Raw genomic sequence first — 27,965 nt, forward strand, 5'->3', positions numbered from 1 at the left:
TTTTTTATATAAAATGTTCTGTTACATGTTTATATATTTCTTATTGTCTTAGATTTACCACCAATTCACACTTTAAAAAGCGTAAAATTGAACAACTGACAAACAGTATTTGTAAAATGCACCCTTCGTTTATTGGTGTCCACAAAATACATGGGTATAGAAATGTTCTACACCTGAATGTTCATATTTTGATAATACACCGAAGAAAAATTCAAAAGAGCAACCAATCATGGTCTCAAAACGAAATACCAAGAAAAGGAATTCAATATAGAATGGTTTCTTTGACTTTACATACATACATCATTGATAAAATTAGTATACATCATGTTGCACATTATGTATGTAAACAAACAAATAATGGAACAGCCTGATTACAAAATTACTAGAATATATTTATGACAAACGCTCGTAATTTTGTTCTCTGCCACCTGGTAATTATTCCATAACTGTTACGGTATTTTCTCTTGTCTTAGATATATAATCTCACGGCCAATTTGAGTCGCATGTACTGTCAGTCGGCGGTCATTACAATGACTATCATAGCCACACAGAGCGCCACCATCAGCAGAATGTGAAAGTAGAGAAATACTTCCTTCCGTATAACCTAAAATAAATCAAATTATACACACATAATGATATAAAATAAAACAAAGATTAAATTCATCAAACACACAATCATTAACTGGTCATGTACTTTTATATATAAAAAAAAAAACGAAAACAGACAATGTCAGTTGTATACGTGTATTTATCTAGACCTGTACAGCTAAATCTGTATCCGTAATTACCTTGTATAATCGAGAGAGAGAAAAATCATTAGAATTTTCAGAAAGATATTCTGTACATACTGGTCGTTTTTCAAACTGAATGCCCGTCTCGTTTTTATCGTCAGCGTCTTTCATCTCGATTGCAACATCGGTACCTAGAGAAATAGGGGGTAATATATCATTATATGCACACAACTAACAAATCAATTGTCTCCTGACATTCTGTTATACATATTATTGAAACTGATTGTCGCCATTAACATTGAGTGGATATCACATAATTGGCTTGTTTATTTTCAAAGAATGAAATAATTTTTAATGAAAGAATGAAGAATGCAAACAGTAATTTCTTAAATCTCACAAATGCAAATTTTAGAGTAGGTTAAACACGGAACTCTGCACACACCAGTGGTGGAATCGGGTGTAAAGGAGGAGTAAGCATCTCTTGTTGACCGGTCACGCCCGCCGTGATCCCTAAATTTTGATCTGATAGACTGAGTAATACTTAGTCTAAAATCAGTATGTAAGGAATGGCCTAACAATTGGCATGAAACACGTCAGACAGCATTCAATCCAATAACGAATACAGTGTACCTTCTAAAGCTCGTCAATAAGGAGTTCATATCCGACCAAATGTAAAATTTATACGGAACCAACTTTGATGCACCAGATGCACATTTCGACAAATAATGTCCCTTCAGTGATGCTTAAGCCGAAATTTTGGAAATTCGAAATACGGCAGACAGCATTTAATCCAATGATAGGTTGTATCGGCAAATTAGATCGTTATAAATACCATAGAATTTGCGTAATGCTGACTATAAACGAGACTGTTGGAACCCCTGCAACAGCAACTTGTTTGTCAATAGCCTGCCTAGATTTAAAAACCGACCATACACAGAACAAGCTCTTGCGTAGCGAATCAGTTGAGATATACATGTATAAACACCATATACAGGTCATAATGAAATATTGTTACATAAATATGGGAAGTTGACAATGGAGAGCATAGCATGGACAGCATTACCATTCATTATGTGGGGCATTGTCAAGCAATGTTGGATCGTGGGGCATCTGAGCTTGCTTAATTCTTGTTTCTTTAAACATTTCAAGGAATACAGAAACTAGAAATTGTAAAAGAAAAATATTCATTCCTATAAAGTACGACGTCAACATTATGATATGTCATTATTGACAATATAATTTGAACAATACCATAAGTATATGGAAACCAGCAGGATAAATGAAAGTCATTTTATTGGAGAAAGTACGTGAAACAATATAACACATAAATAAAGTAATTGTCCGTGATGTCATCGACACAACTTTGGGCGATTTTGATGTCAACTCTTATCAAGAATACAAAATTAAGAGTTTGACAAACACAGGCCCCTGAATATACCAGTGGGATCAGGTCCCTAGGAGGAGTAAGCATCCCCTGTCGAGCAGTTACACTCGCCATGAGCCCTATATCTTGATGAGGTTAACGGACTAACAATTGGCATGACGCAATTATCAGACAGCATTTGACCCATTGGTTATATGGGCAAACTAGATCATTTGCGAATTGCTTTCTTTAAACGAGACTGTTGAAACCCATTAGCATCAGCTTAAATATCCCATTATCATCTGCATATGCAGGGGTGGATCCAGGAATTGCAATTAGGGGGGCGCAACATTTTGAGGCAGGGGGTCAGGGGGCGGCCTTGAGGCCCCCAGTGGGTCCAGGGGGCAAATTTTATAGTACCAGAAATGTCTCCTATGCAGTAATTTTAACTACTTTAATTCTATCATTTTTGATAAGGTAATTAATAGAATGACGCAAATTTTAAGGGTTTGGGGGGGGGGGGGGGAATGTAAGTTCTCCCAATAAAAATAATTCAATAAATAAAAATATTTTGTCATTTATTTCTCCGAGAGTGGAAGAAATTATTTGCTTCTTCTATCGTTTACATTCTGAAATTTTAGGGAAATCCGCCACTGATATGGTGTTTACGTCTCTCAACTGATTCGATACGCAAGAGCTTGCTCTACGTGTTACCAGTTTTTAAATCAAGACAGGCTGCTGACAAACAAATTGATGGTACATTGGTTTCAACAGTCTCGTTTAAAATCAGCATTTCGCAAATTATACGGTCGTTATAACGATCTAGTTCGTCCATACAATCTATCATTGGGTCAAATGCTATCTAACGTGTTTCATACTAATTGTTATTTCATTCTTGGCACACTGATTTTGACTACGGATTACTCCGTTTAGCTGATCAAGATATAGGGCTCACGGCGGGTGTGACCGGTCGACAGGGGATGCTTACTCCTCCTAGGCACCTGATTCCACCTCTGGTATATCTAGGGGCCCGTGTTTGCTCAACATTCTATTTTGTATTGCTTATAGCAGTTACGAGATTGATCACTGTTCGTTATCTTCATCTTTCATTACTGCATAAAACATGACAGAAGTGCTCGAAATTCTAAGTTCAAAGGGGGTACAACTCCTAAAAAGATTATCAATTCAGAAATACCTCGGAATATGCATATCTACACAGTATATTAACACAGTATGTCCCTATTAACTACAAAGTTTCACGAAATTCTGTTGAGCGGCCTCAGAGGAGTTGCGCTGACAAGAACAGGACAGATGAGTTCGAAATTCAAAGTTGAAAAGGTACATAACTCCCAGGAAGATTATCAAATTATAATTTCCTGGGAATATGTACATTTATACAGTATGTGCGTATTAACTACAAAGTTTCACGAAATTCTGTAGAGCGGTCTCAGAGGAGTTGCTCTGACAAGAAAGGGAGTGACGGACTGTCTGACGGGTCAAAAACATACTCTCCGCAACCTTGTTCCGTGGGGTATAATTAGAAAGTTACTAAAGTAACAACAGTGATTGTAAATAATTGTCTTAACTTACTAGAATTTAAACTTTTTTCATATACTGCTTGCAGCTGAAATGCAATCTCGATGAAAACGAATACGGCCATATAAGCATACATGACGTAAGAAGCATCTGTTGGTATATTGAGTCTGTCTATATTCAATCCAAATAGAATTGTGATGGCTGAAATAGATTAATGTCAACGATTACAATCATTTGTTGATTGGATCTTAAAGCAAAATCCACGTTGCTGAATCGGATTACGACAATGAGAATCCACTTTATTCGACAGATTGGTTAGTTGAGTGATTGGTTCTTTTACCTGCCAGTAAATGTGCACCGGTGCCAACTATAAAGTGGGCAACATTGAATATGATCCGCTTTTTATCAGTGGGCGCACATCTGAACAAAGACATTATTGGCTGGAAAAGATAAAGATCAAAGACCAATCATAAAAATCTAGATAGTGATTAATGATCAAACATGAAAATCTAAATAGTGAATTGGTACGTGTATCTTTACTCTGAATGTTCAGCTGTTTCAAAATGGTGCTTGGAAAAACCCGATTTCTTACATTGATAAGTGTTAGAGCCATGACCACTATCCCCAGGATAGGGTGATATCGAAGATAATCTTTTCCGTCGGAAACCACTACCTGAAAAACAAATAGATGCTAGTATTACCTAATGTGACATATTTTGTTGTTTTATTGTATTGTACTGTTTAGATTGTTTGTGTTGTGTGTTCATCTGATCTAATTGACCACTGGTCAATATTCGCTGAATTTTGACCGTCTGTCTGTTGGACCGGCAACGAAAAACACGGTATTCATTTGGAATTTATACACTGATGTACAGACGACAACAAACATGACAGCTAGAGTAGAATTTCAAGAGCTTCGAGGAGATATGGTTAATCTTCTTGAAAACAAGGACGTGAAAAATCAAAACGTCGTTGAATGTGTTGATAGTATACTGAGCGAATCAGAACATCATCTGAAGCGGTTGTCATTTTTAGAAAAGGATGGAAGGTTATATTATTGAAAATCTATCATTATATACATCTATCATTCACATCTACAATTTCTAATTTTTCAACAAATGATTTGAATGCCTAATAGATTTGGTAGCAAATGCCTTAAACTTAAACGTTCCTTTGACAAAATTCAAGCACTACTCATATTCATTAGGTAATAAAATAGTTATTTATATCTGATCATTCTATAGACAAGGTTGTGTTCCCTTTGCAGCTTGGGCATCTAACGTTGCAGGTACAGTATTACGTAAAAACAAAATATGTTGAGTTGTGGTTTGTTTTTGTTTGTTTGTTTGTTTGTTTGGTTTTTTGGGGTTGTTGTTGTTGTTGTTGTTGTTGTTGTTGTTGTTGTTTTTTAGAAATGAAATAATGATTCATCGGTATGAATTAAAATGATACAAACCTCTCTGTATTCTCCGACATCCACGAATATTATCACAAAAGCAGAAACTGTAAAAAGAAAGACTAGAACCATACTGGTGCGGTGGATCTGGAAAAGACAATTACAATAATTAGCTTAATAACAGGCCCTTTTCGAGGATAAAATTTCAATACAGCTGATATAGAATAGTTGCGATATACTTATAACCAGCGATGAGCATCTAATAAATACTCTGTTTTTAGTACCTGGAACCAGACTTTCTGTCCAACGAGAGTCTTTCCACTCCATCCGTCCTTGAAGTACCTTGCTGTAACAATCCCTATGCTGGAGAACATCACCCATGCTATCATCATGAAACATCCTGGCGGAAATCAAAAGAACAATGTATTTACGGAGAGATTGTATCGCATAATTTATATTTCTGAATTTACTCAGTCATATGCAAGGTGAAGATAACGAACAGTGATCAATCTCATATGAAATAATAATTATACCATTACTCATATTGTAAGGATCAAGAACAACCGTATGATGTTTTAACGCATACCATAAATTTCAAATTGGTTACATACAATGTATATGCCCGATGGGCCGGGTGCAAAAACCAAAATCTTGAATGACATGTGTATCATTCAATATCTTTCATAGAAAAAACATTTTTTTTTATAAAAGTAACGTTTTGAAATGAGTTTCACTCTAAGATGGTGAAAATTAAAGGCTTTAATGCGAAACACCTTGGCATCATTTCGCGTAATACGAAAATTTAATCTGCTAACCACAATTAATAGAAATATTACAACTTCTAATGAGCATCACATTATATCCTTTGTAGAACGAAGACCTTAAATGTAGTGTTATGAAAATCCATAACTAATCAGAAAATATAACACGTCAAGACCAGAAAAAGCGGATAATTGCTGGGTTCAAAGACTTCATAAAAAATTATCTTACTCGAATCAATTATAAACAAAGGATATTGTATCGTTGATGGCAATACGCTCTACCAAATCCTTATAAAATATAAGCGTTGTGACGGTTATGATGGCAGGTACAGTTTGATACAATATCATGGTGAAATCTCATAGCTAATTAATACCATGTAGTTTGGCCATGAGCTGATCATTAGTCTCCGCCGTGACGATGGATGCCGATAGAAAGTCGACCTGCGCAGTGCTGGCTGCTTTTGTACTATGGATCGCAACGCTGTCGCCTGTATCAAATTTAAGCAAAAAATTTCTACAACTAAAAACAATTCAAATCGTATTTATATTTGACTACCTTTTCTGCTCATGATAGAAAATAAAATAACTCTGGAGAGATGCATAATTGCTAAAAACAAGATTATGTATCTCTTGTCATTTTGATGAATATATTTACAAGTAAGTGAGTTCCCAATCCTTTGTAATCATGTGTTCATTTTCTGAAAGAGGTTCACACCTGAGGTGTGCAACATTGTCAATTCTTTTTAACTTTTGTTTTTAATTCCTATATCGAAAGGGAATTATAACAACGACAAAATACCTTAAAACATTAAGTTATTATGTCAGAACTAATCCATCTATATCTTCTAATAATAAAACACTTAATCCTAGAAGATGGAAAATGAATTATGACCTCTTTGGACTTGAAATGTTCGAACATTCATTACATAGTAATCATAAATTTGAGAAAAAACAGTCTGTGAGTATTGTCAGTTTTAAAATCTGTACACAATCAAGTTGCAAAGTCTTGTCTCAAAATTTGAGGCGGAACATGAAACGTTGGTGTTATCTATCAAATGTTATACTTATCTAAGAAATAACGAACGTTGATTTGCCGGTGTTGCGGCATAACCTCCTCGGGCTCGATATATAACAGCCGAAGCGTCAGCTTTTGTATTTCAAATAACAGTATGAGACATAGGAGCTTTTCCTGCATCATCCGTGACAACAAGAACTTATTTCAATTCTAATGCGTAGCAAAAATATACAATGGATCATTTTCCTATCAATTACGTCACTTTGTGACCCCAGAGCAGCTTTACAAGCTCTCGAAACAATACATGCTGACGAAAAATGCGTGATTGTAAGGTCTACTATTTTGAAAAAAATTTCAAGTATTTAGTTTAATGTTGACGGATAATATCAATGAAATGTTAAGATAATGAACAATGATCGATTTCATAACTCCTATAAGCAATACAAAATAGAGAGTTGTACAAACACAGACCACTCGACATACTAGAAGTGGGATCAGGTGCCTAGGACGAGTAAGCATCCCCTCTCGACCGGTCACACCCGTCGTGAGCCCTACATCTTGATCACTAAACGGAGTTATCCGCAGTCAAAATCAGTGTGCTAAGAACGGCTTAACAATCGGTATGAAACACGTCACACAGCATTTGACGCAATGATAGGTTGTATTGGTAAACCAGATGTTAAAACGACCATGAAATTTGCAAAATGCTGACTTTAAACGAGACTGTTTAAACTACTGCATCATCAACTTCTTTGTCAGTAGCCTGCCTCGATTTTAAAACTGTCCATACGCAGAACAAGCTCTTGCGTATCGAATCAGTTGAGTGATGCCATGCAATTATCTGATCTGCTATGAATACACAGCGTAACAAAACTACATACACGTGGAAGACGATCAAATTCCCTGTGTATTGTCATATTTGTTTACTCGTGTATTGATCTCAGAACAAAGATGATTGCTTTTTGGTGAACGCCAAATAGCATCCAGTTACATGTATATATAATTGTTTGTTATATACATTGATAAAGTTTTACAAACATAGTGAAATGAAATTATCAGTTATCGATTTTTCTGATTGTATATGCAAAACAAGTGTGAAAACATTAGCTACGATTGCGGAAGACCGATCTTAATACATAACGTCTAAGCAGATCAAAGACATGAATCCGATAAGGTTTTAATAAGATTACAGTTACATTTTAGAACCATATACCTATTTTTCCTTATGGAAGTTTAATATGTATCAATGTTCTGCTAATCTTTTGATTAATCGGCATATATTGGAGAATGATGGACGCGGTATTTCTTTGATCTCTACAATAACTGTGGTAGAATGGTCAGGAATCTAAATTTTTATGCGAAATTTTGGGTTAATTAACACAAATGTTTTAAGAACCGAGCTCTGTAAAGAAACAATAAATCAGCCAAATCAACGCATTTTAAAACATTTTGAGCAGTTCCAAGTATCTGCTATTTGTATTATAAATTTCAAAACTGAAATACATGCATAGAGGAAATAATTTTGACACATTACATTAAATGAAACGGAAAAGGTAAAATCGTGCAGATTTCTAACTTTTTGATTTGAAACTTCGTCCGCCAAAAAAATGTAGTCCTTTGCAAACCCTTTCAAAACTGGAACATGCTTACATAAAAGTCCAACAAGACAGCATTGAGTGACAAATACATGATAATTTAAGGCCAGTGGAATAACCATTGAACAAATATTTACTCATTCAAAGCGTCAAGCTTGCACAATTGTGCTAAAGAAAGAAGGAAAAGAGGTTAAAAAAAAATGTGAAAGAGGGAAAAAAATTAAAAAAAAATATTTTTAGCAGGTTTTCTTTCATCATTATATTTTCTACATGATATACTATGTCTACTTGATTTGCACTTCAGATACAAAATCAGATTTGCATCACTTAATTACATGCCTCCTTCATGATCCTTTTCTGGGTGATTTGAAGTTAGAACTGCCGTAACTGTAAAGTGATTTTACCTACGAGATTTCCCGATGCTCTCAGGAGGAACCAGTTCCTGGTCAGACTGAACACCTGCAGGTTAGTGCTGTTGATAGTTCGTTCTACTACACACCTTGCTCTGCCACTGATCTGTGATGTTTCTATAACATTGACGCCAGTCCCTGCTAACTAGAAGATCAGTTTATGGGTTTTAAAACATGCATATTTAATAAATATTTATAAAGTGTACAGTTTGAGCAACATTCCGGTTTTTAAAAAGGGTTTCTTGAATATGATATTAAGTATATACAACGTTGTTGTAAAACGCGTGATACAGAAGCATCTCAAAGTTTGTAGATAACCCAGGTCGCCCGCTCCTATAGTCATGATGGATTGGACTATGCTTTCCTGAGTTAACTCCCTTTCTTCTAATTTACACTGCACTGAAGTCTTAACAGACCACATTATAAATGTATTTTTGTATAACGATTGATATGCCTTTCGACACAATATGAAGTTGTCATCATTCATTGTATTTTCTACAGATTTCTAACAAAATGTGAAGATAACGAACAGTGATCAATCTCATAACTTCTTAAAGGAATATAAAATAGAGAGTTTTAAGACATATTGCAAATTATATGGTCGTTACAACGATCTAGTTTGTCAACAGGGGATGCTTACTCCTAGGCACCTGCTCCCACTTCTAGTGTATCCAGGGGTCCGTGTTTGCCCAACTATCTATTTTGTATTGCTTATAGGAGTTATGAGATTGATCACTGTTCGTTATCTTCACCTTTCATTATAATGTATATTGATCATCAATCCATTGAATAATACACATTTACAGTATGGCAAACAAGGGCTGTGGAAACACCAGAGGTGGAACCAGGTACCTTGGAAGGGTATACGCCTGTTGGCCGGTCACATTCGCCGTAAACTCAATATCTTGATCAGGTAATAGGAATAAGCCATACTCAAACTCAGTATGTATATAGAACGGCTTCACACTTCGGAATTTCATTATTTCGATTTCTGAATAACAATAGTATAATATATTTGTTGAAAACCACGTTTTGCAGTTTTCGTGCTTTGGCAAGACCTTCAAATCCGCAATCAGGGAGGTACATTTTAAGGTAAAACTAAAGTTAGCTATCAACAACTTAGCAAGATTCACTAAAATCACTAAATAAAATTTAGTGCAACGGAATTTACCCTGCCATTCAATTACTTTTACTTTTTACAATCGACATTTGCTTCATTGTTTGCTAGGATGAGTAGGCATCCCCTGTCGACCAGTAATCCCGCCATGAACCCATTATCTTGATCAGGTAAACTGAGTAATCCAAAGTCAAAATCAGTGTAACGGCCTAACATGTTATTCAAGAAAATTACAAGGACGAATTACTAATTCTGTCGACATATCTTATACGCACATTTGCTAAGGCAGAATACGACTTCCCGGAATTGTAACCTAATTCAAAAGACACTGCTCCACTGTTAGATTTACACGCCATCACACTGTCGTCACCCTGAAATAGATTCAAATGTAAAATAAACAACGAAAAGGATAAAAGTCTGGATAAAGAACGCCCTTCATATAATTGATATACAATGTACAGTCAGGAGTGATGTTGAAAAAGTAGATTTCACATCCAGATGATATCGCAATTGGTTACATCTGTAATCTATTCACGGCTGTGTGTACGGTAATACATGTAGTTTAGCCATAATGGCGTCAAGTTATAAATAGAATTTCTGCAAAAGGCAATTTGTCAAATGGAACTTCCTAAAATATTCAAAAGAATAAATGTGCTTTGGCGAAATCCTGGGGAGATACTAGTCTGTTCTCCGCCCCCGCCACTCTTTGATCACTCGTTTTGAGTGATCAAAGAGTGGCGGGGGCGGGGAACAGACTAGGGAGAAACCAAATCCAAAAGGTCGTATTGCACTCATTTACAGGACAAAGACTCGTTGTTAATCTCTGGGAGGTTTAAAATCACTGACAGCATAAAAGTTACTAAATGAGTTTCCATCTTTCATTGAGGAGTATGTATTCCCGTAGCTCATCCTGAATATCTTAACTTACGTTAATTATTGTCAATGAAGAATCCGCACATCTTAAACTCTGCGCCCTCTTCCATTTGAATTGCATAAAACTTTCTTCATAATCAGTATTTGTAATGTCTTGATTCCAATCAAATTTTACTGTTACGATAGAAACCATGGAGAAAGTATACATTGAGATACACTGCTTTCATTTGCTCACCATTTTCCTATCGCTCGAAAACGCAATTGCTTGATACTGGCTTCCTGACGACATTTCCATCAATTCAAATCTCACGAGATCATCACGCTTCTGCCACGTGATTAAGTATGAACACGCCCCGCCATTACAGCTGAATTGACATCCTTTGCTAGACCCACATTCCGGATCCGGGGAAATACCGGAAGTAGTAGGCTTCAGTGAAAAATACAGCCATGTTAAGTCTATAACAGTCTGTGAACAGCAACTAGAATTACATATATTATTCAATTCTTCTTCGCTTCTGCTATATTGTTATTTTCACCGTAGTGTCACATCGTATTTTTTTTTTCAATCTACAGCTGTTGTCATATTGTAATTTATGTATGTACACCCACCCAATGAATTAAAACAAATTACAATATGACAGTACAGCGTAAGCTTTAACTGTAAAATCAAAATAGGAGAAAACATAGCTCAACATTAACGTCTATACAAAACGAACTTTAAAATCGTTAATTTTAGTTCTGTATAAGTATGGGCTTAGGCAAGAAATTGTGAAAATAACCTGTTGAGGACAATTTCTAGTTTCTCTGTCCATTACACTATTTACACAGAATTATGTCAATATTTGTAGAAACGTTAGTCTGTTTTGTGTAACATACATTGAATTCAAACAACATAACTTCTTAATTTAGAAAGCTACAGTAACTGTAAGCGTAGATTACCGGAGTTGTAGACGTCACTGGTGGTTGCGCAGACTCTGTAGTCAAAAAGTCTACTTCCGTTATAGATGCAGTTCTGGTATGATGATAACCCACAAAGCCACCTATAACAAATTTGAATATGGATTCAAGCTACCCCTGCTTTACTTTACTTCAGTAAAAACCAAGGCTGAAGCTAATTATTCAATTGTTATTTGAAATAATGCTAATTTGTTTCACTCATCCAATGTCTTAATACATTCGTAACGACACTTTATATCTTTGTCTCATGGGAAAATGATGTTTCAAAATTGACTTCAGTTCTCCACAAATATTCCATAATTCTTCTAATTCTGGAGATATTCATTTTCATTATACAGGTACCTTGCGTGAAATAAATCGTGAAATCACTCCTACTAAGAGATGATAAACATACCAGTGACGGATCCCATGGCATGAAGAAGATACCATGGCTGAGACAAATTGAAGACTTCAGCGTGAGTGGTGTTGATGGTTCGCTGAACGACACACTTTATCACGTTATCTGTCTGTGACGTTTCTATGACGTCTACCCCCGTGTTGGTTGACTACAAATAGATTTCATATATTGAACTTAATTAAGCAAAAACAATATATATTGACCGTGAAAGAAGTTTATCATATTGCGACCAAAAATGACAGGTGATTATACTCTTTGACAAAACTTCAAAATGCAACAACTTTTTTTTTTAGATTTATTTCCTTTGTCCATCATTTTCTCTGTATATTGTGCATCAAAAGCGTTGGTTAGTTGCATATTGTTTAACGTCCTGTTCATTGTGCCACACCTGCTGTGACAGAGGGCCTCGGATTTTACGGTTTATCTGAAAGTCCGCCCCATTTAGTCGCCTCTTTCGACAACAAAACGGGTACTAAGAACCAATTCTAACCCGAATCCACACGGGACGCATCAAAAGTGAAAGACATTTCCTTTAACATCAATAAATGGTATATATACATATAGTAATTTTGCTTAATTCCTACGAAGAAACGCGATCCTTGTGGTGTAACAAACTACCCAGCAATATTTTTCGTAACTTTGAAAATTTCACCTTAAAATAATAAATGTTTTATTTTTTCTGAATCCAATTAAATGCGCAAAATGGAAAGATGAAAATAACGAACAGTAATTAATCTTATAATTTCCGCAATGAAAATGATGCATGTATGTATTTAGCAATCGAATAAAATAACATCATACAAGAAAATGTTCAGTATTCCTATAGAAAAACATATTGCTGAAAGAAAATTAAGAGAAAGCATTAACTATTCTGATTGAATTTTTGGTATACGAACATTTGCTAAGGCAGAGTACGACTTCCCGGAATTGTAACCTAATTCAAAAGACACTGCTCCACCGTTAGATTTACACACCATCACACTATCGTCACCCTGAAATAGATTCAAAGAGTTAGAATAGACAACTAAAATGGTGACCGTTTGGACAGAGAAAGCCCTGTCTGGTAAGAAATTGACCGTGCTGATGTAAAAACCTCCAGATTCAGATAGCGTCACAACTGGCTGTTTTAGTAGATAAATTTACATTTATGTGTACCATTACTTGTGAGTTGATTAGGTCAGGAGATAAAATAGCAAGTAACCAAATGATAGTTCAGACGAGATCCATGTCCGAGATGCATTGCATGAAGTGAAGTCCTCTTACAGAGTGTGTTTGCACTAGTCTGACTAGACTTCTACCCGGTTTACCATATATACTGCCACTTATTGACTAGTGTAGGTTACAATCTAAAGTGTCTCCTGTAGGTAGTAATCTCAAACATTTTGTCAAATGGAATACAACAGAAATAACGGCGTTGTTGAAGTCCAAGGATGAACTCGTCTAAGTGACCACACTTAGGAGTAAGACTAAGTTATGTACCCCGGCTTGTTACTACGCTGTGTTTGACGGCCAGTGAAGGTTTTTTATCATTCACATACAGCGAGAAACGTACATGTGGCATATTCCATCGTTCGTTTGGACAAATTGTGCTGATGAAAGAATATAAATAATGCAGGAACATGTTAGTGTATATTAACTTTATGGGACTATCTTGGACCCACCCTACAGTCAGAACCATTGGGTTGTAAATGCATTACCTTGGTACACCCCTTTTGGCTATTCCTAGATGTGAATTCAGTTCTTAAAAGGTATCAGCAAAAGAAAAGAAACAAGTCTTTCAAATGATACCGACAATGCTAGTAATCACTATTGTAATTTGGCTTCAAAACCCCTATCCTTGGAATCATGAAATTTACAAAGGTAAAAGACTATTTGCTCCTTTCACATATTTATTTGATTTCAATTTAGTATCAATAGCATGTTTTACACATGAATACTAAAACGCAAGTTTGGTCCTGCCCTTGAGTCAGAGCCTCTACCCCTGTGATCATGAAAATTACAATTTTGCTAAAGGCTTTCCTGTTCTACAAGAATATTCATTTAGTTATCTAACAGATCTGCGGTTGTAGACCAGATGATTTTTGAAAATTTGTCAACTTTTGACAGATTCTGCTTCGCCCCAAAGACCCTGAGGGTGTAGGAGTCATGGCATTTACAGTATATGCCCCCTTTGCCCCAAAGATGTTTCCAACCAAATTTAGAATTAATTGGAAAGGTAGTTATCAAGAAATTTAAAAGATTGCAATTGTTAACGCAAGACGGGTGCAGACCAATACACGGTAGTAATAGCTCACCTGAGTGGCTCGAAATTAACCTGGCCCCAAGATCATAAACTGAGAATAGACTTAAGTCAAAATTTCGATTGCTTATATATTAAGATTTATATTTAGCACAGATGTTTAAAAAAAATTGCAGGTTTCTAAAAAAAAAATCAAAGATTTATTTGTTTATGAAAATTATTTCAAAAGTTAGCTGGATTTGAAATTTAGACTTAAGTCTATTCTCAGTTTATGGTCTTGTCCTGGCATTGTACCACTGAACAGAATGTTTGTTGATAGATTGATTATTTTACGTCCCGTCGTGAATCTTTCACTGAAATGGAGACGTCACCAGCTGTAGGTGATGTACTGAAGTACAAATACCGTAGATTTAGATCTTTGCTTAACGCGAAAGGTCGTAGTAGTGAGGTTTTTTTTATCGTGCCAACGCTTGCCGCAACACGGGACCTCCGTTTATAAGGTCATATCCGAAAGACCCGTGATATTCACTTCTAAATGCCAAGCGTTTGGCGAAAGATCAATCACTGCCTATTCTGATATTTAACATTTCGTCATGGCATGGGCAGGGCTCGAACTCACGACCGACCTCCCGGTTATAAAGCGAAGGCTCTACCACTGAGCTGCCGCGACCGGTAAATTAGAATTAGCAATTACATAGAATGTACAAATCAAGTATTTATATATTCTATGAATAAAACTATTTCCGCTTTAGATATTGTGAAATTTTAGATGAGACGTTGTGGAAATCAAACAAATTATGTGAAAAGTACACGATCTGCCCTACATTTCAGCAACAAGCTGGGTCACACAGAGTCACATGACCAGCATGAAATGGTCGCCACCTTGCCGAATGTAGTTCCATTAGAAAACGTGTGGCGGGTTATAACAGATTGCGTGAAGAAAGATCAGCCAGGCAGCATTACGGAATGGATACGTATCAAAGTCTTACAGACGGCACATACTCGTACATTGACGAATAACTCAATGTATAAAAAGACACGGGGGTCTGATTTACCACGGACTTTAAGTATATTAAACTTACAAATCTTGATATTATTCATGTTTTATTTATTTTAGTTTCTGGGTTTGGGTTTGTTTGTTGGGGGTATTTTTGGGGAGGTTTTTTTTTTTGGGGGGGGGGGGGTGTAATTTACTGTAAATGAAAAATTATATTGATTTCAAACAAAATCGTATTTTTTTTCACAGTACTATCGTTCATTTACTTAATTTGTTTACGAGGTATTCAGAATGATTCTGAATGTGTGGATCAGAAAAATATCGCTTAATTAACTTAAGAATTGAAGATGGTACATAGAGAGAATGAAAGGACGAAAGAATGTTTGAGAGATATACCATTGTTCTATCACTGGAAAATCCTATTGCTTGGTACTTATTTCCGGACTCCAGAATCTCCTGAAATTCAAATCTCACGAGATCGCCGTTTCTTTTCCATGTGACCTGATAGCGACAGGTACCATTGTCACATTCAGACAGACAGCCTTTAGTAGAATTACATTCCGGGTCCTGAACGATAGGCAATGATGTTGTAATTTTGTAGTCAGTTGATTTGGTGTGGACTATTGTAGCCCTGCAATGAAGTTCTTTAGTTATTCAGCAAAGAATGTGATATAATTCATCTCTTTGGGGAGGGTGGAGTGTGAGTGGTTTTGTGTATGTTAATAAGTGGGTGAGAAAAGGAGTGAGAGAATGAAGGAGAACAGGAGCAAGCGAGTGAGCGAAAAAATGCGAGAGGGAGAGGAAGTGAGCGAAAGAATAAGAGGGAGTGAGCGAAAGAATAAGAGGGAGTGAGCGAAAGAATAAGAGGAAGTGAGCGAAAGAATAAGAGGGAGTGAGCGAAAAAATGAGAGGAGAGTGTGTGTGTGTAAGTGAAGGAAGGAGAGATGGACCAAAGAAATGAGTGAACGAACGACGGAGGGAACGAGTGAATGTGTGAGTGAGTGAGGAAGGGGGAAATTGCGAGAGTCTGAATGAGTGTACGAGTAAATTAGAGGTAGAGCAAATAAGGGAGGGAGCTGATATGTGAGTGAGTGAAGGAAGGGGGGACAGAGAAAGAGAGGGGGTAACTGAGAAAAAGTGAACAATTGAGTGAGAGGTGTTCCGCTTTATGATTTTCAAGATATCGTGGAAGAAAGAATAGGCCAAATAATTCCACAGACAGTTATCGAACTTCTCGGTTAGAGATCAGACTTACTTAAAATACACGTCGCCAGTCATTGTGCTACTCTGCCTCCATACAAAAGTGAGGGACGTGTGATTGGCGTCGGCGCTCGTGTGTGTAGCATCCTTAAAAAAACAGTCACCATGTACATTTATAAAGGATGGACTAAAAGACGAGAGGTAATGTGTAATGAACAGTAATGAACAAAATCTAAGCAATATGTATGGCACGCCAATTTCACAAAAATGAGCTAAACATAGTTTCACAGTTGATAAACTAGGTTTATCGACTGTAAACTATAGTTTACGAACTGTAAACTGTAGTTAACGATTCGTTAACTATAGTTTTCATCCGTAAAACTATATTTAACGGTTGTAAACTATAGTTTATCTGTCTTTAAATAAACGTTAACAATAGATTTTGCTGATAAATACAGATTCACATTTGTAAACTATAATTTACATTCGTTAACTATAGTTCACAATTGTTAATCCTAGTTTCACAAATTGTGATACTATATTTATCAGACTTGTAAACCGTAGTTTACAATCGTGAAACCGTATTTATCAGATATTATGTTTTGCAATCGCTAATGATTGTTTTCATTGTTAATTATAGTTTACGCTTGTGAAACATAGATTATCTGTTAACTATGGTTTACAGATGTGAAATATAGATTAACGTCGTTAACTATAGTTTACAGTCCGTAAACTATAGTTTACAGTCGATAAACCTAGTTTATCAACTGTGAAACTATGTTTAGCTCATTTTTGTGAATTTGGCGTGCCATAAATATGTAGAAAAGATGTATTATCTTGCTTTTTTAACAGAAGTTTTGATATTGAAATAACATTGAACCTATCCTATATTTGACACATATCAATGTCGAGGGTACATGCATGTATACACGTATGGTACCGTCATTTATCATAGTTACCAAAATACTGGCTGCGAATAGCAGATACGATACGAAACATTTGACCTTGACGTAAATTATCAAGGTAATAATATCAGGTAATCTTTTCGTTAGACATCATAATCAATTATGTTTGTTATTACTTATGAAATAAAGAACACCGTTTGAAAAAAAAATCACTGTGATATGAACTTGGTCACGCATTAATTAAATCAAATTTGGTCACGTGACCAACCAAGTTCATATTCACCTGAACGTTTTGCAGTTTTCTTTTCTTCTTATATTTATATTTGGAGGATGTGTGAATCATAGAGGATAGCTTGACCTTTTAGAAAGTTCACACAAATGAACTGATTTGATATTTACTAGGTTCATTTAAGGAAAATTATTTTGCAAACGTAATGTGTATATCATGATGATACGTGATAAAATTGCCATTATCCACATGTCAAAAAATTAGATACGTTAGAAAGAAATCGACAACAAAATACTGAAATGAGCACTGACAATAATTTGTGTGATGAAACACACCAAAGCTCAATGAAATGTTATTCATATAAAAAATATCATCAACGTCCCATTAGATTGTTATGTTGACTTATATCCATTGAATCAAAATGTAGGCAGAGTAAAAGTCGACACACAGATAACTAGATCTATTGGATCTTTATGTCTGACTTGGATCCTAAAAAAATCTGTAGTCTTAAAATGTTATAATACCGTACATTTAGCAATCAAGATAAGTATTGGATGCATACCGTATCCGAGCAGTTTCTGGTATCGGAAGGCATTGTGACGTAACTTCCTGCCACTGTGTTAGAAGGAAATATCGGCAAAACTCGTAAGAGGAATCCTTTGAAATAGCTATTTTCGGCCCAAACCATCACTGTTGGAATTTTAACCAAAACATTTTTCATTCGTCAACATTAATTAAAAAATACAAATGCTTTTTGATTAAACAATCTTTGTGCCACAAAATATAGTCTTTTTCAAACTCTTTGACGATTACATTTATCATAAAAATCTTCAACCGGATATGTTTAAGTAAATAAAAATGTATAAACTATTTGACCAATGAAATAAGAATAGCATCCTGCTCGGTTGTACTAAGAAAATAAGAAGTTAACTTCTTTAATTTGTTTAAAGATTTTCAGGGAGGGGGGTTGTTGTTTGGTTTTTTGTTGTTTTTTTTTTGTTTTTTTTTTTTTTTTTTTTTTTGTTGTTTTTGCCATTAGGTTTACTCCTAGACATGTATTTAATACTTTTGATTTATGATTCAAGTAGTTGAGACTTGGGACTGATTCAAATGTTGTAAATTCATCATTTGGTTGATAATTTTTGCAATCAGAGCAACCGATTCTTAACGAGACACCACAGCTCATTTTCCGCAAAAATCATGAAATGACAATTTTCCCAGCGTTTTCTCAATTTTTGTTGTATTGTTAAATGTATGCATTTGCGAAAATAACACTTATCTAAATTTTAAAATGCTCTTTTTTACGTAAACATGAATACGTTTTGATGGCCTATTCAAATCACATCGAGTCTCCTCTTTTCGGTCTTCAGACGCATGCGCATAGACGGTAAACAGTGCAGCATGTCATCCAGTGAGAGAAAGTGTAGTGGATAGATCCAGAATTTTCAGATTATGCGAGAAAAGAGGTAAAATTATAATGAGATAAAAGTCGTACATGAACTATACTTTGGGATCAGTATGACTGTTGGAAAACAAAGAGCTAGAAGAAACGCACGCCAGGACTAAGTGGTGGATTTAGGTTTTCCAAAGGGAGGATGTGAAAGTCAAATATTAGCCATAGTACGCAACCATTTTGGGTGTTAAATCTGGAGTTTTACCTACAATTTGTGGCGAAAACGGGGGGAGGGGGGTCCTGGCCCCTTCTAAATCTGCAATAGGGACTAGCCGCGAAGACACTTTCTTTTAATTTTTTATAATATAAGAAGCAGGGACTAATTTCATACTTTAAAGGCGAATGTGAACCCCTTAAGTTGGTATTCAAAATAATTTAAATACTTTTTAACACAACACCTTTGCTGTCATTCAAAATCACGTAATGTAAATAAGCATTCAAAAGTCCGAGTGAGCATGAAGAAACCTTTGAATTCCGGACGATCTTCAAAGCGCAGTTGAGAGCGAATTGATCCATATTGTTCAAAATTATCAGTATCGATATGATTTTTATCATTTTATCAATACGTGCTTTTTTTAAACACACTCCATTAAAATGTGGAAAATGATCTCCAGTGTCTCTTTAAAGGCTTCCATATTAATTTACAGGAATTTGGAATTATACATATGCAGGTTTTATTGGTCATTCCAGACATTTATATACAGTCCCATTTATTTCAGTTACATCTAATATTCTAAGGTAAGAGATTGTAACAAATGTGCAAATGTTTAACACTGACAATATTCCTAGAATTAACTTTTCTCAACTTCTTTATGATTAATCTTTCCAAATGTAAATGCAAAAGGTTATCAGCTATTTTCAGTATTCAAATATCAAACTTTTTTATCTGTTTTGTTAAAAAAAACACTGGGTATATATTGAATTAATATTGATTTATATTGCTTATGTAATGTTGATAATAACAGGGGGGGGAGGGGGAACTATTTTATGCGAATAAATCATTTTAAAGTGAGTTGTAAGTACAAAAAGGTCAAATATAACCCATTGTAGCCTAATTAAAACACTTTTTTTTCTTTTCATAAATCCCCATCACTGTAGAAATTAAAACTTTACTTTAAAACAATGAACAATATTACAAATCTACAGGTTGGGTCCTCTGTAACATGTTCTTGATACAGTGTATGTTTGAATTTTCACACCAAAAAATCACCAAATAGAGGAAAGGTGAAGATAACGAACAGTGATCATTCTCCTACATACATGAATTGAGGGATCTTTTATCATCCACCGTTCGATAAAAATGCTTTATTTCATTCTCAAAAAAAGACTTCTAATTTTTTTGTCATTACTTTCCCTTTTTTATCAGACAAACATTTTGCGATGTATCAAATACATGTGGCATCCTATTTTTTTCTATTTCATGACGATTGTGTTTAACAAGATTTATAATAAAAACAATATTAGGGATATCAACAATATTAGGGAGATCCCACTATCATTCTTGTTTAGGTTGTCTGAGTTGTAGTTTTGATACTCGGGGATCCCCTTATCATAGGGGTTGTAAATAAGTTTTCAACTTCTACAATCCTTAATGATAAATGACAATTTTTAACCAACAATATTTATTCTGTTGTTAATCACTGACAAGAAAAATAGTAAAGCTGTGGGGCTGAGAAAACAGATTTCTTCAAAGAAAGTATTTTGTATTCTAATAAAGCTGGAGAGCATTCATGTAATTGTTAATCAGACAACAATGTAGTTTATGTACGGATACAGTTGAAATATAACTAATAATCAGACCTGTCCAGTCATTCCCGGATCTTGATGCATTAACAAAGTAGGGTAGATTTCCGTCTTCGCTGGTTCCATGACTCGGCACGAAGTCATTATCATTAGTCGGAGCCCCGCTAGATCTACAGCCGGGTGACCCCGTTGGGAACGCCAAGGACCGCCATATACAAGCCCACATCACCACCAGCAGAACATTCAGAGACATCCTGGGGAAGTTACTATTGACAGAAAACGCCAGCATTCATTTTAAGGGCACGTCCTACAAACAAATTGCACTTCTCTGTTGTTTAGATTTGAGTAGATACGCATAGCATGTGAAACTAGCAACATTATAAATTGAAGTAAGTCACGTTGATCAAATTGTTATTGTTTACTGGGTATTTGTTTTCAGAGATAACCCTTATAGAGACACACTCTGTAATCGATTGAACTCTTAAAACACATTGATTACAAAACTTGTTTTACGTTCGTCATGTTGATAATTAAATATCAGTGGATGCTCAACAGGAACGACACTTTCCACCAAATTTTGTCAAAAATTGTAAAAATGTAAGAGTTGGAACTCTTCAAAAAGAGGTAGAAAAATTTGATTGTAGCAAGTGCCTTTCATATACCTCAATTATATATACCTTATTACGTTTTGTCGATATCAGTGCACATCCGACTGCACGAACTTAAATTTGATGTGTTTCTTATCAAAAGTGTCTCTCCTCGTGCGATATTCTTTTCAATCTCAAGCCTGTGTTGGTTTATATATATGCACCATATTACCGGCTGATATTATTAGATTTTTTTAGGTAAAAAGCAGAATTGTTAAATCTTTTAAAGCATTATTTAGAACATTCTGTACTTTCACTAAATATATCTAGGACATAAATTAGAAGTTCGCTGCGAGAACGATGATAACGCATTTAGATAAAGCCTTGTTTGTATACACAACAATGACGCAGCACAATTTTATCCAAACACATTATCGTCAGTTACATGTAATAAAACAATAAACGACACTAAGACATTCTCGGTTAATTCTCAAATATATCCATTTTTCAAGCAATATCCATAATGTCACAGAGGAAGTACAAATTGTTAGTCAAAGTTTGAGGAGAATCTTGAAACTGGATATAACAATGTGACTTTTTCCGGAAAATTGTTCTCCCATCTTCATGTATGACTTTTCATTTATTACCCTGAATTAATCCTTGTGCCAAGAGGTGGGGCTCTTTTTACATTTACTTCACTGATTTTCTGTCTTATAGCCGCTCTTTCTAAAGAAAGTTCTGGAATATTGTTGTTACCCTGGTCCGTTCGTCTGTCTGTCTGTCACACTTTCTTCTTCCTAAACCCCCTCCTTTATTTTAAGCAGTAACCAATTAATCTTTCGGAATATGATAGATGGTGTCCTGTAGATGTGCAATAAGGTTTCATTGTACCCTGGGGAAAGATGGGGGTAAAAAACGATGTTTTTTTTTTTAATTATTTTCTTTAACAAAAACATTCGATTCTCAGAACTCCGAATACATTTTATGCAATAGTCAAATCATCCTTTAAAAGACGATTGGTGGCATTATGTAAATAATGTGTCATGTACACTTCTATAACATTTTTAGTTAATTAAGTCGCAAGTTCTTTTGTAAAACATAGTCCTTGTTACTAGAATTCCCTTTACAGAGTGCCCGAATTATCTTTTAGAAGATAATCGGTGTTGTCCTATAGATATGCAATGGCGTTTTGAAGTTTTCTTTTTCACCCCGGGAGCTAATTGGGGGTTGAAAACGACAGTTTTTAAAAGAATATCCGTGTTGCCAGACTTCCTCTTACATTTTTTGCAGTATCTGGGAAACTTTCTCACTTACGGGGCGATCGAGATTTGAACCCGCGTCGACCAGAGGTGTGAGGCCTTTTGATTTTGAGCGCGATGCTCTAACCACTTCGCCACGAAGGAGGCCCCGACAAAGAGGATAAGTGGTGTCCTTTAAATGTGCATTATATTTCCTTTTTCACCTTGAGGGGCAAATGGGGTTGGAAAAGATGAACAATTAAAGCCCTGTTGTGTCATTGTGTCATGTGCAACAAGAATATATTTGCTTTAAGGGTTGGAATCTCGACCATTTCAAAGATATTTGAACAATCAAAAAATGACAGGGATTGGGATGACCCGGGGCAATTGCCCATCAGATGCTCAATGCATCTTCATGTGTGCAGCAGGGATATATTTGGTTAGGTGTCAGGACCTCAATTGTTTTAAATATTTGTTCAACAATTCTGAAATGGGGTTTGGGATGACCCCAGGACACTTCCCCAACAGAATACTCTATGTATTTTGACATAAGCAGCAAGAATAAATATGATATAGGGTTTGTTTGGGTGGTTTTTTTTTTGGGGGGGGGGGGGTCTTTTCTTTTATTGAAAATATTTGAGTAATCATATAAGAATAAGGGGATGACCCAGGGGCACTTGTTGAACAGAATAATCAAAGTTGATACATTGTATGTGCACTAAGAATATATATTTCTGTCAATGCAGAGGTAATTTATTCCTTCCAGAGGCCATATATTCTCAAATGAGTATTTCATGTTATGGATCATGTATATTCCAATAAATTATAAAATAACTATTGTGGCTTCTTTGCTAGTTACACAACCACAACGATAAGTGTATTTAAAAGCAAGCATTTGCGTGTGGGTATTACTATCTGATCACAGCATCTAGTTTAAATATATTTATCTATTTATTTTTGGAAAAAATGTTGAAACACATACATACTTAATCAAGTACACATTGTTCCGCCCTTGAAATATCTCTAATCCGTGTACTCTCTGAATTACGTAACTAAGATGTGAAAATAATACTTTATTGTCAAATAAGAACGGTTGGGGGTGGATCTCATCCTATCACAGGTGGTGAATGATAACGTCTATTGGTTCCAGTGGGGACATATTGCTTAGAATGCATAAAACATGCTAATTATATTACCCATTTGGTGGGGGTTGGGGGTTGTTTTGGTTTTTTTTCTTTGGCTTTTTTTGTTTGTTTTTTTTTTTTTTTTTTTTGGTGCCATTTCCATTTGAGTGGTTTTCACTCACATAGAGACGTCGCCAACTTTGGGTAAAGTGACACAAATTTTGACCTATACGTGGTGCTGAAGGCAATAGCAGAAACGTTTTTCTTTATCGTACCAACGCCTATCTTTATACAATTTTAAAAGTCTAATAAAAAAGACTTGATTTTCATTTCTAACGCTTGGCAAAGGAGAAGACACTACCTATGATAAACGACACAATATGACGTGGCGCCGGATCGAGAATCGAATTCGGGACCTCCCCTGAAACATACGCCCTCACCACTAGCCATCACTGGTGAAAGCACATCAAACACAAAAAAACAATTTCGCATTTAATAGACACAATAATCAAGATAGCTCTTACTACAATGTTGTATCAGGTTGTGGTTTTTTTTAATTATTTACAGATTTAAAATAAAACAAAACGCTTTGCCTACCCTTTTCAGCGACTGCAGACTTGAACATCCAGAGTAAATCCTGTACCAGTAAGCTTCGGTCCTTCCAGCAGGCATACTAAGTGCAATATGGTATTGTTTGTCCTTCTCAGAGTGACAACGGAGGTAAATAACAGTGCCTTGTTAACAAAGCCTCATTTAAAATTGATTTACGGTGTACAATATTTATTAATTCCCATATTTAGATTCACTGAGGCCCGTGATTCCTTCAAGTCAACAACGTTACAGATAAACTACTTACGCCGGAAAGATATGTCGCTGGCCGGAACAACTCTTCGTTACAACGGAACGTGCCCGCGATGAATTTATGGACTTTTAGTGTGTTGATAAAGGTAACCGCTCATGATAAGTATACGTTGTAAAAAATTCGTCTGATTCGAAATACTGGCTAATTTTTACTTTCACTCCGTTTTAAATTTTTACTAATTGAAAAATCCATAATCCTTCCACCTCATAATTAAAGTGCAATTGAAAGAATTAAAGTGTAAACAGAAGAAATGTTTTTCAGTTTTTGAAAGTATATGAGATGACATACCTTTAGTCCAGCATATATTTCAATGATCGATAACATGCTCTATTCAATATACCGGTATAATAACGTGTTCTATTTCAATATGTCGGTATGCTAACGGTTTCTATTCATTATATCGGTGTGTTAACGTGTTCTATTTCAATATGTCGGTATGCTAACGGTTTTTATTCATTATACCAGTGTGTTAACATGTTCTATTTCAATATGTCTATGTGCTAACGTGCTCTGTTCAATATTTTGGCGTGCTAATGTATTCCATTCAATATGCCGGTGTGCTAACGTTATCTATCTCAATATGACGGGGTGCTAATGCGTTCTATTTCAATATGCCGGTGTGCTAGCGTTTTCTATTTCAATATGCCGGTGTGATAACATGCTCTATTCAATATGCCGGTGTGCTAACGTTTTCTATTTCAATATGCCGGTGTGTTAACGTGTTCTATTTCAATATGTCGGTGTGTTAATACGTTCCATTCAATATGCCGATGTGCTAACGTGTTCTATTTCAATATGTCGGTATACTAACATGCTCTATTCAATATGCCGGTGTGCTAATACATTCCATTCAATATGCCGGTATGTGTGCTAATGTATTCAATATACCGTTGCAAAAGGATATATCGTATTCTTGAGTTTCTCATAACTCACATAAAGAATACAAAATAAAGAGTTGGGTAAACACGGACCGCTGGACACACCAGAGGTGGGATAAAGTGCCTAGGAGGAGTAAACATTCTCTGTCGACCGGTTACAACCGCCGTGAGCAATATGAAATGTGAAGATAACGAACAGTGATCAATGAAAGGCAAAGATAACGACCAGTGATCAATCTCATAACTCCTATAAACAATACACAAACAAATTATTTGTTGTTTATAGATTCACAGAACTTGATTATCCATTAAAAAAATCTATCCAGTCATGAATCACGAAATGAAAATACACGAAAATATAAAATGCTAAAATTTCAAACTTTTTTTTTTCCAAAAAAAATATGCTGAATATTTTCGATATCAAGATTACGCGATAGACTGTACTTAGGAAAAGAAAGACTTGCAACAGTAAGCCATTTAAATGATGCCTGAATTAATATATGTACGTACAAAATCTGAAATATGAAGAGGAAACATAAATGTACGTGAAACATTATATAATTGCTATATATATATATATATATATATATATATATATATATATATATATATATATATAAAGCACAAACAAACAATTATAACACCCAACCTTACGTTTACCCCTAGGATCTAAACGATACATGTGAAAATCAATTAATTAATATATAAAGCACTAAATAATCACAACTAGGTACTGAAAATTTTCGCCCCAGCCCGGGGTCGAACCAGCGACGTACGGCACCCACCGCCTAGCACTGGTTTGACAATCTTGCTAGGCGGTGGGTGCCGTACGTCGCTGGTTCGACCCCGGGCTGGGGCGAAAATTTTCAGTACCTAGTTGTGATTATTTAGTGCTTTATATATTAATTAATTGATTTTCACATGTATCGTTTAGATCCTAGGGGTAAACGTAAGGTTGGGTGTTATAATTGTTTGTTTGTGCTTTATATTAAATATTCTATACAATTGCATCGAGAGATCCACTCTCCTTATAAAATATCTTAAACACTGAATGACACAGCGACTGTGTGGGATTGCATCAGTGTGTATAAGTAGCGCTTTAGGAGCATAACAAAGCTTCCTTTTTATGGAAGTCGTTGTGGCCGAGTGGACTTACGCACTGGTTTAACAATCTTGCTAGGCGGTGGGTGCCGTACGTCGCTGGTTCGACCCCGGGCTGGGGCGAAAATTTTCAGTACCTAGTTGTGATTATTTAGTGCTTTATATATATATATATATAAATAAATAATCGATTGGAATGCTTTTAAATTGTTACATGATTATCACCTAAATATTAGAATAAATGGAAATGTGATATGTGTGTAATTTTTTTTTTTATCGGCTTCATGAAAACGATGCCTATCTTAGTACCATCAAGACCACAGGAACTGCGTAAAACACATGTAAACAGATCGTTAGTATTCTAATGAACTGGGTACCACATACTTAATGGAGTAAGATATGTGTAAACAGTCGTCAGTATTCTAATGAACTGGGCATCACTTAGTGGAGCATACACCCACCCGTTACCGCCTACATCCCTCTCTATCGTGACTCTTTGTAAATGCAACTTAACATTCAGAAAATCAATGAAAATATCAAAATACTCATTTGTTTTGTTGGTTTTACAATAGAGCATACCGTATTATGCAAATGTTAATCCACAGATCTATTCCTGTGTAGCGGTCAGCCGGGATCGATCGCCGGTGGCCAGTTAGCTCAGTTGGTAGAGTACCTGACTAGAGATTCAGGGGGCCCGGGTTCGAATCCCGGTCTGGTCCGTTGCACTTTCTCCCTTCCCGTTACACCTGTATCGCTGTTGGTGGGGTTTTGTGTGTGTTTAGTTTTCTTTCTGGTTTTTCTTACTTTCTTTTTCCCCAAGATACAATTCACTCCTCTTTACATTTAGTCACATGATTTACTAACGTTATAGAATATTTGGCTGCCTCTCTAGGCAAAGAGAAAACTCTGCTAACACTGTGTCTAGTGCTCTCTTGATGATAACAAATTAGTATTACATCTAAAAACAAAAACAAAAAATCCTTCTCGTCGCCATGCCTTTGTTGTTAAGTAGAGAAGCACTTCGCGCTTTTAAACAAATACCACAATAAAAAAAAGATTATATGCAGACATGATTCAGCAACACAAATACGTAGATACAGCTTGCTGGGTTCTCTGACAAATATATAATTGTGAACCTTACGAAATGTACGAACTATCTAATCAATCCTCAAAAGGTTATATCACCCCGCCCCCCTAATCCTACCTTACATAATCAGCTGATCGATACATACATCTCAGTGTTAGATTATATTTACAT

General features: G+C 35.6%; 1 protein-coding gene and 1 long non-coding RNA gene across 7 annotated transcripts; one reads left to right on the forward strand and one right to left on the reverse strand.

Moving 5' to 3' along the window:
- Window positions 1–108: 108 nt before the first annotated feature.
- On the reverse strand, window positions 109–27,965 carry LOC125673488 (putative ferric-chelate reductase 1). 6 transcript variants are annotated; one of them, XM_048910075.2, is made up of 20 exons: window positions 27,287–27,965; window positions 24,464–24,539; window positions 20,975–21,183; window positions 18,284–18,411; window positions 16,643–16,734; window positions 15,784–16,018; window positions 13,048–13,143; window positions 12,149–12,299; window positions 11,737–11,837; window positions 11,033–11,224; window positions 10,200–10,295; window positions 8,802–8,952; window positions 6,162–6,275; window positions 5,311–5,426; window positions 5,087–5,173; window positions 4,223–4,303; window positions 3,971–4,070; window positions 3,685–3,831; window positions 849–922; window positions 109–604 (listed from the first exon to the last, which is right to left on the reverse strand). In XM_048910075.2, exons 3-20 carry the CDS (start codon window positions 21,168–21,170, stop codon window positions 512–514), a joined length of 2,250 nt encoding a protein of 749 aa, XP_048766032.2. In that variant the 5' UTR covers window positions 21,171–21,183; window positions 24,464–24,539; window positions 27,287–27,965; the 3' UTR covers window positions 109–511. The 6 variants fall into 6 exon arrangements, with proteins under 6 accessions (XP_048766032.2, XP_048766030.2, XP_048766031.2 ...); XM_048910073.2 differs by having other exon boundaries at window positions 20,975–21,224; XM_048910074.2 differs by having other exon boundaries at window positions 24,464–26,121.
- On the forward strand, window positions 9,604–12,223 carry LOC125673534 (uncharacterized). The gene is made up of 4 exons (XR_007369575.2): window positions 9,604–9,720; window positions 9,846–9,899; window positions 10,036–10,094; window positions 12,093–12,223. It is a non-coding gene; the product is annotated as an uncharacterized LOC125673534 (long non-coding RNA).

The sequence above is a fragment of the Ostrea edulis genome, chromosome 3 (assembly GCF_947568905.1).
Source record: "Ostrea edulis chromosome 3, xbOstEdul1.1, whole genome shotgun sequence".
Lineage (NCBI taxonomy): Eukaryota > Metazoa > Mollusca > Bivalvia > Ostreida > Ostreidae > Ostrea > Ostrea edulis.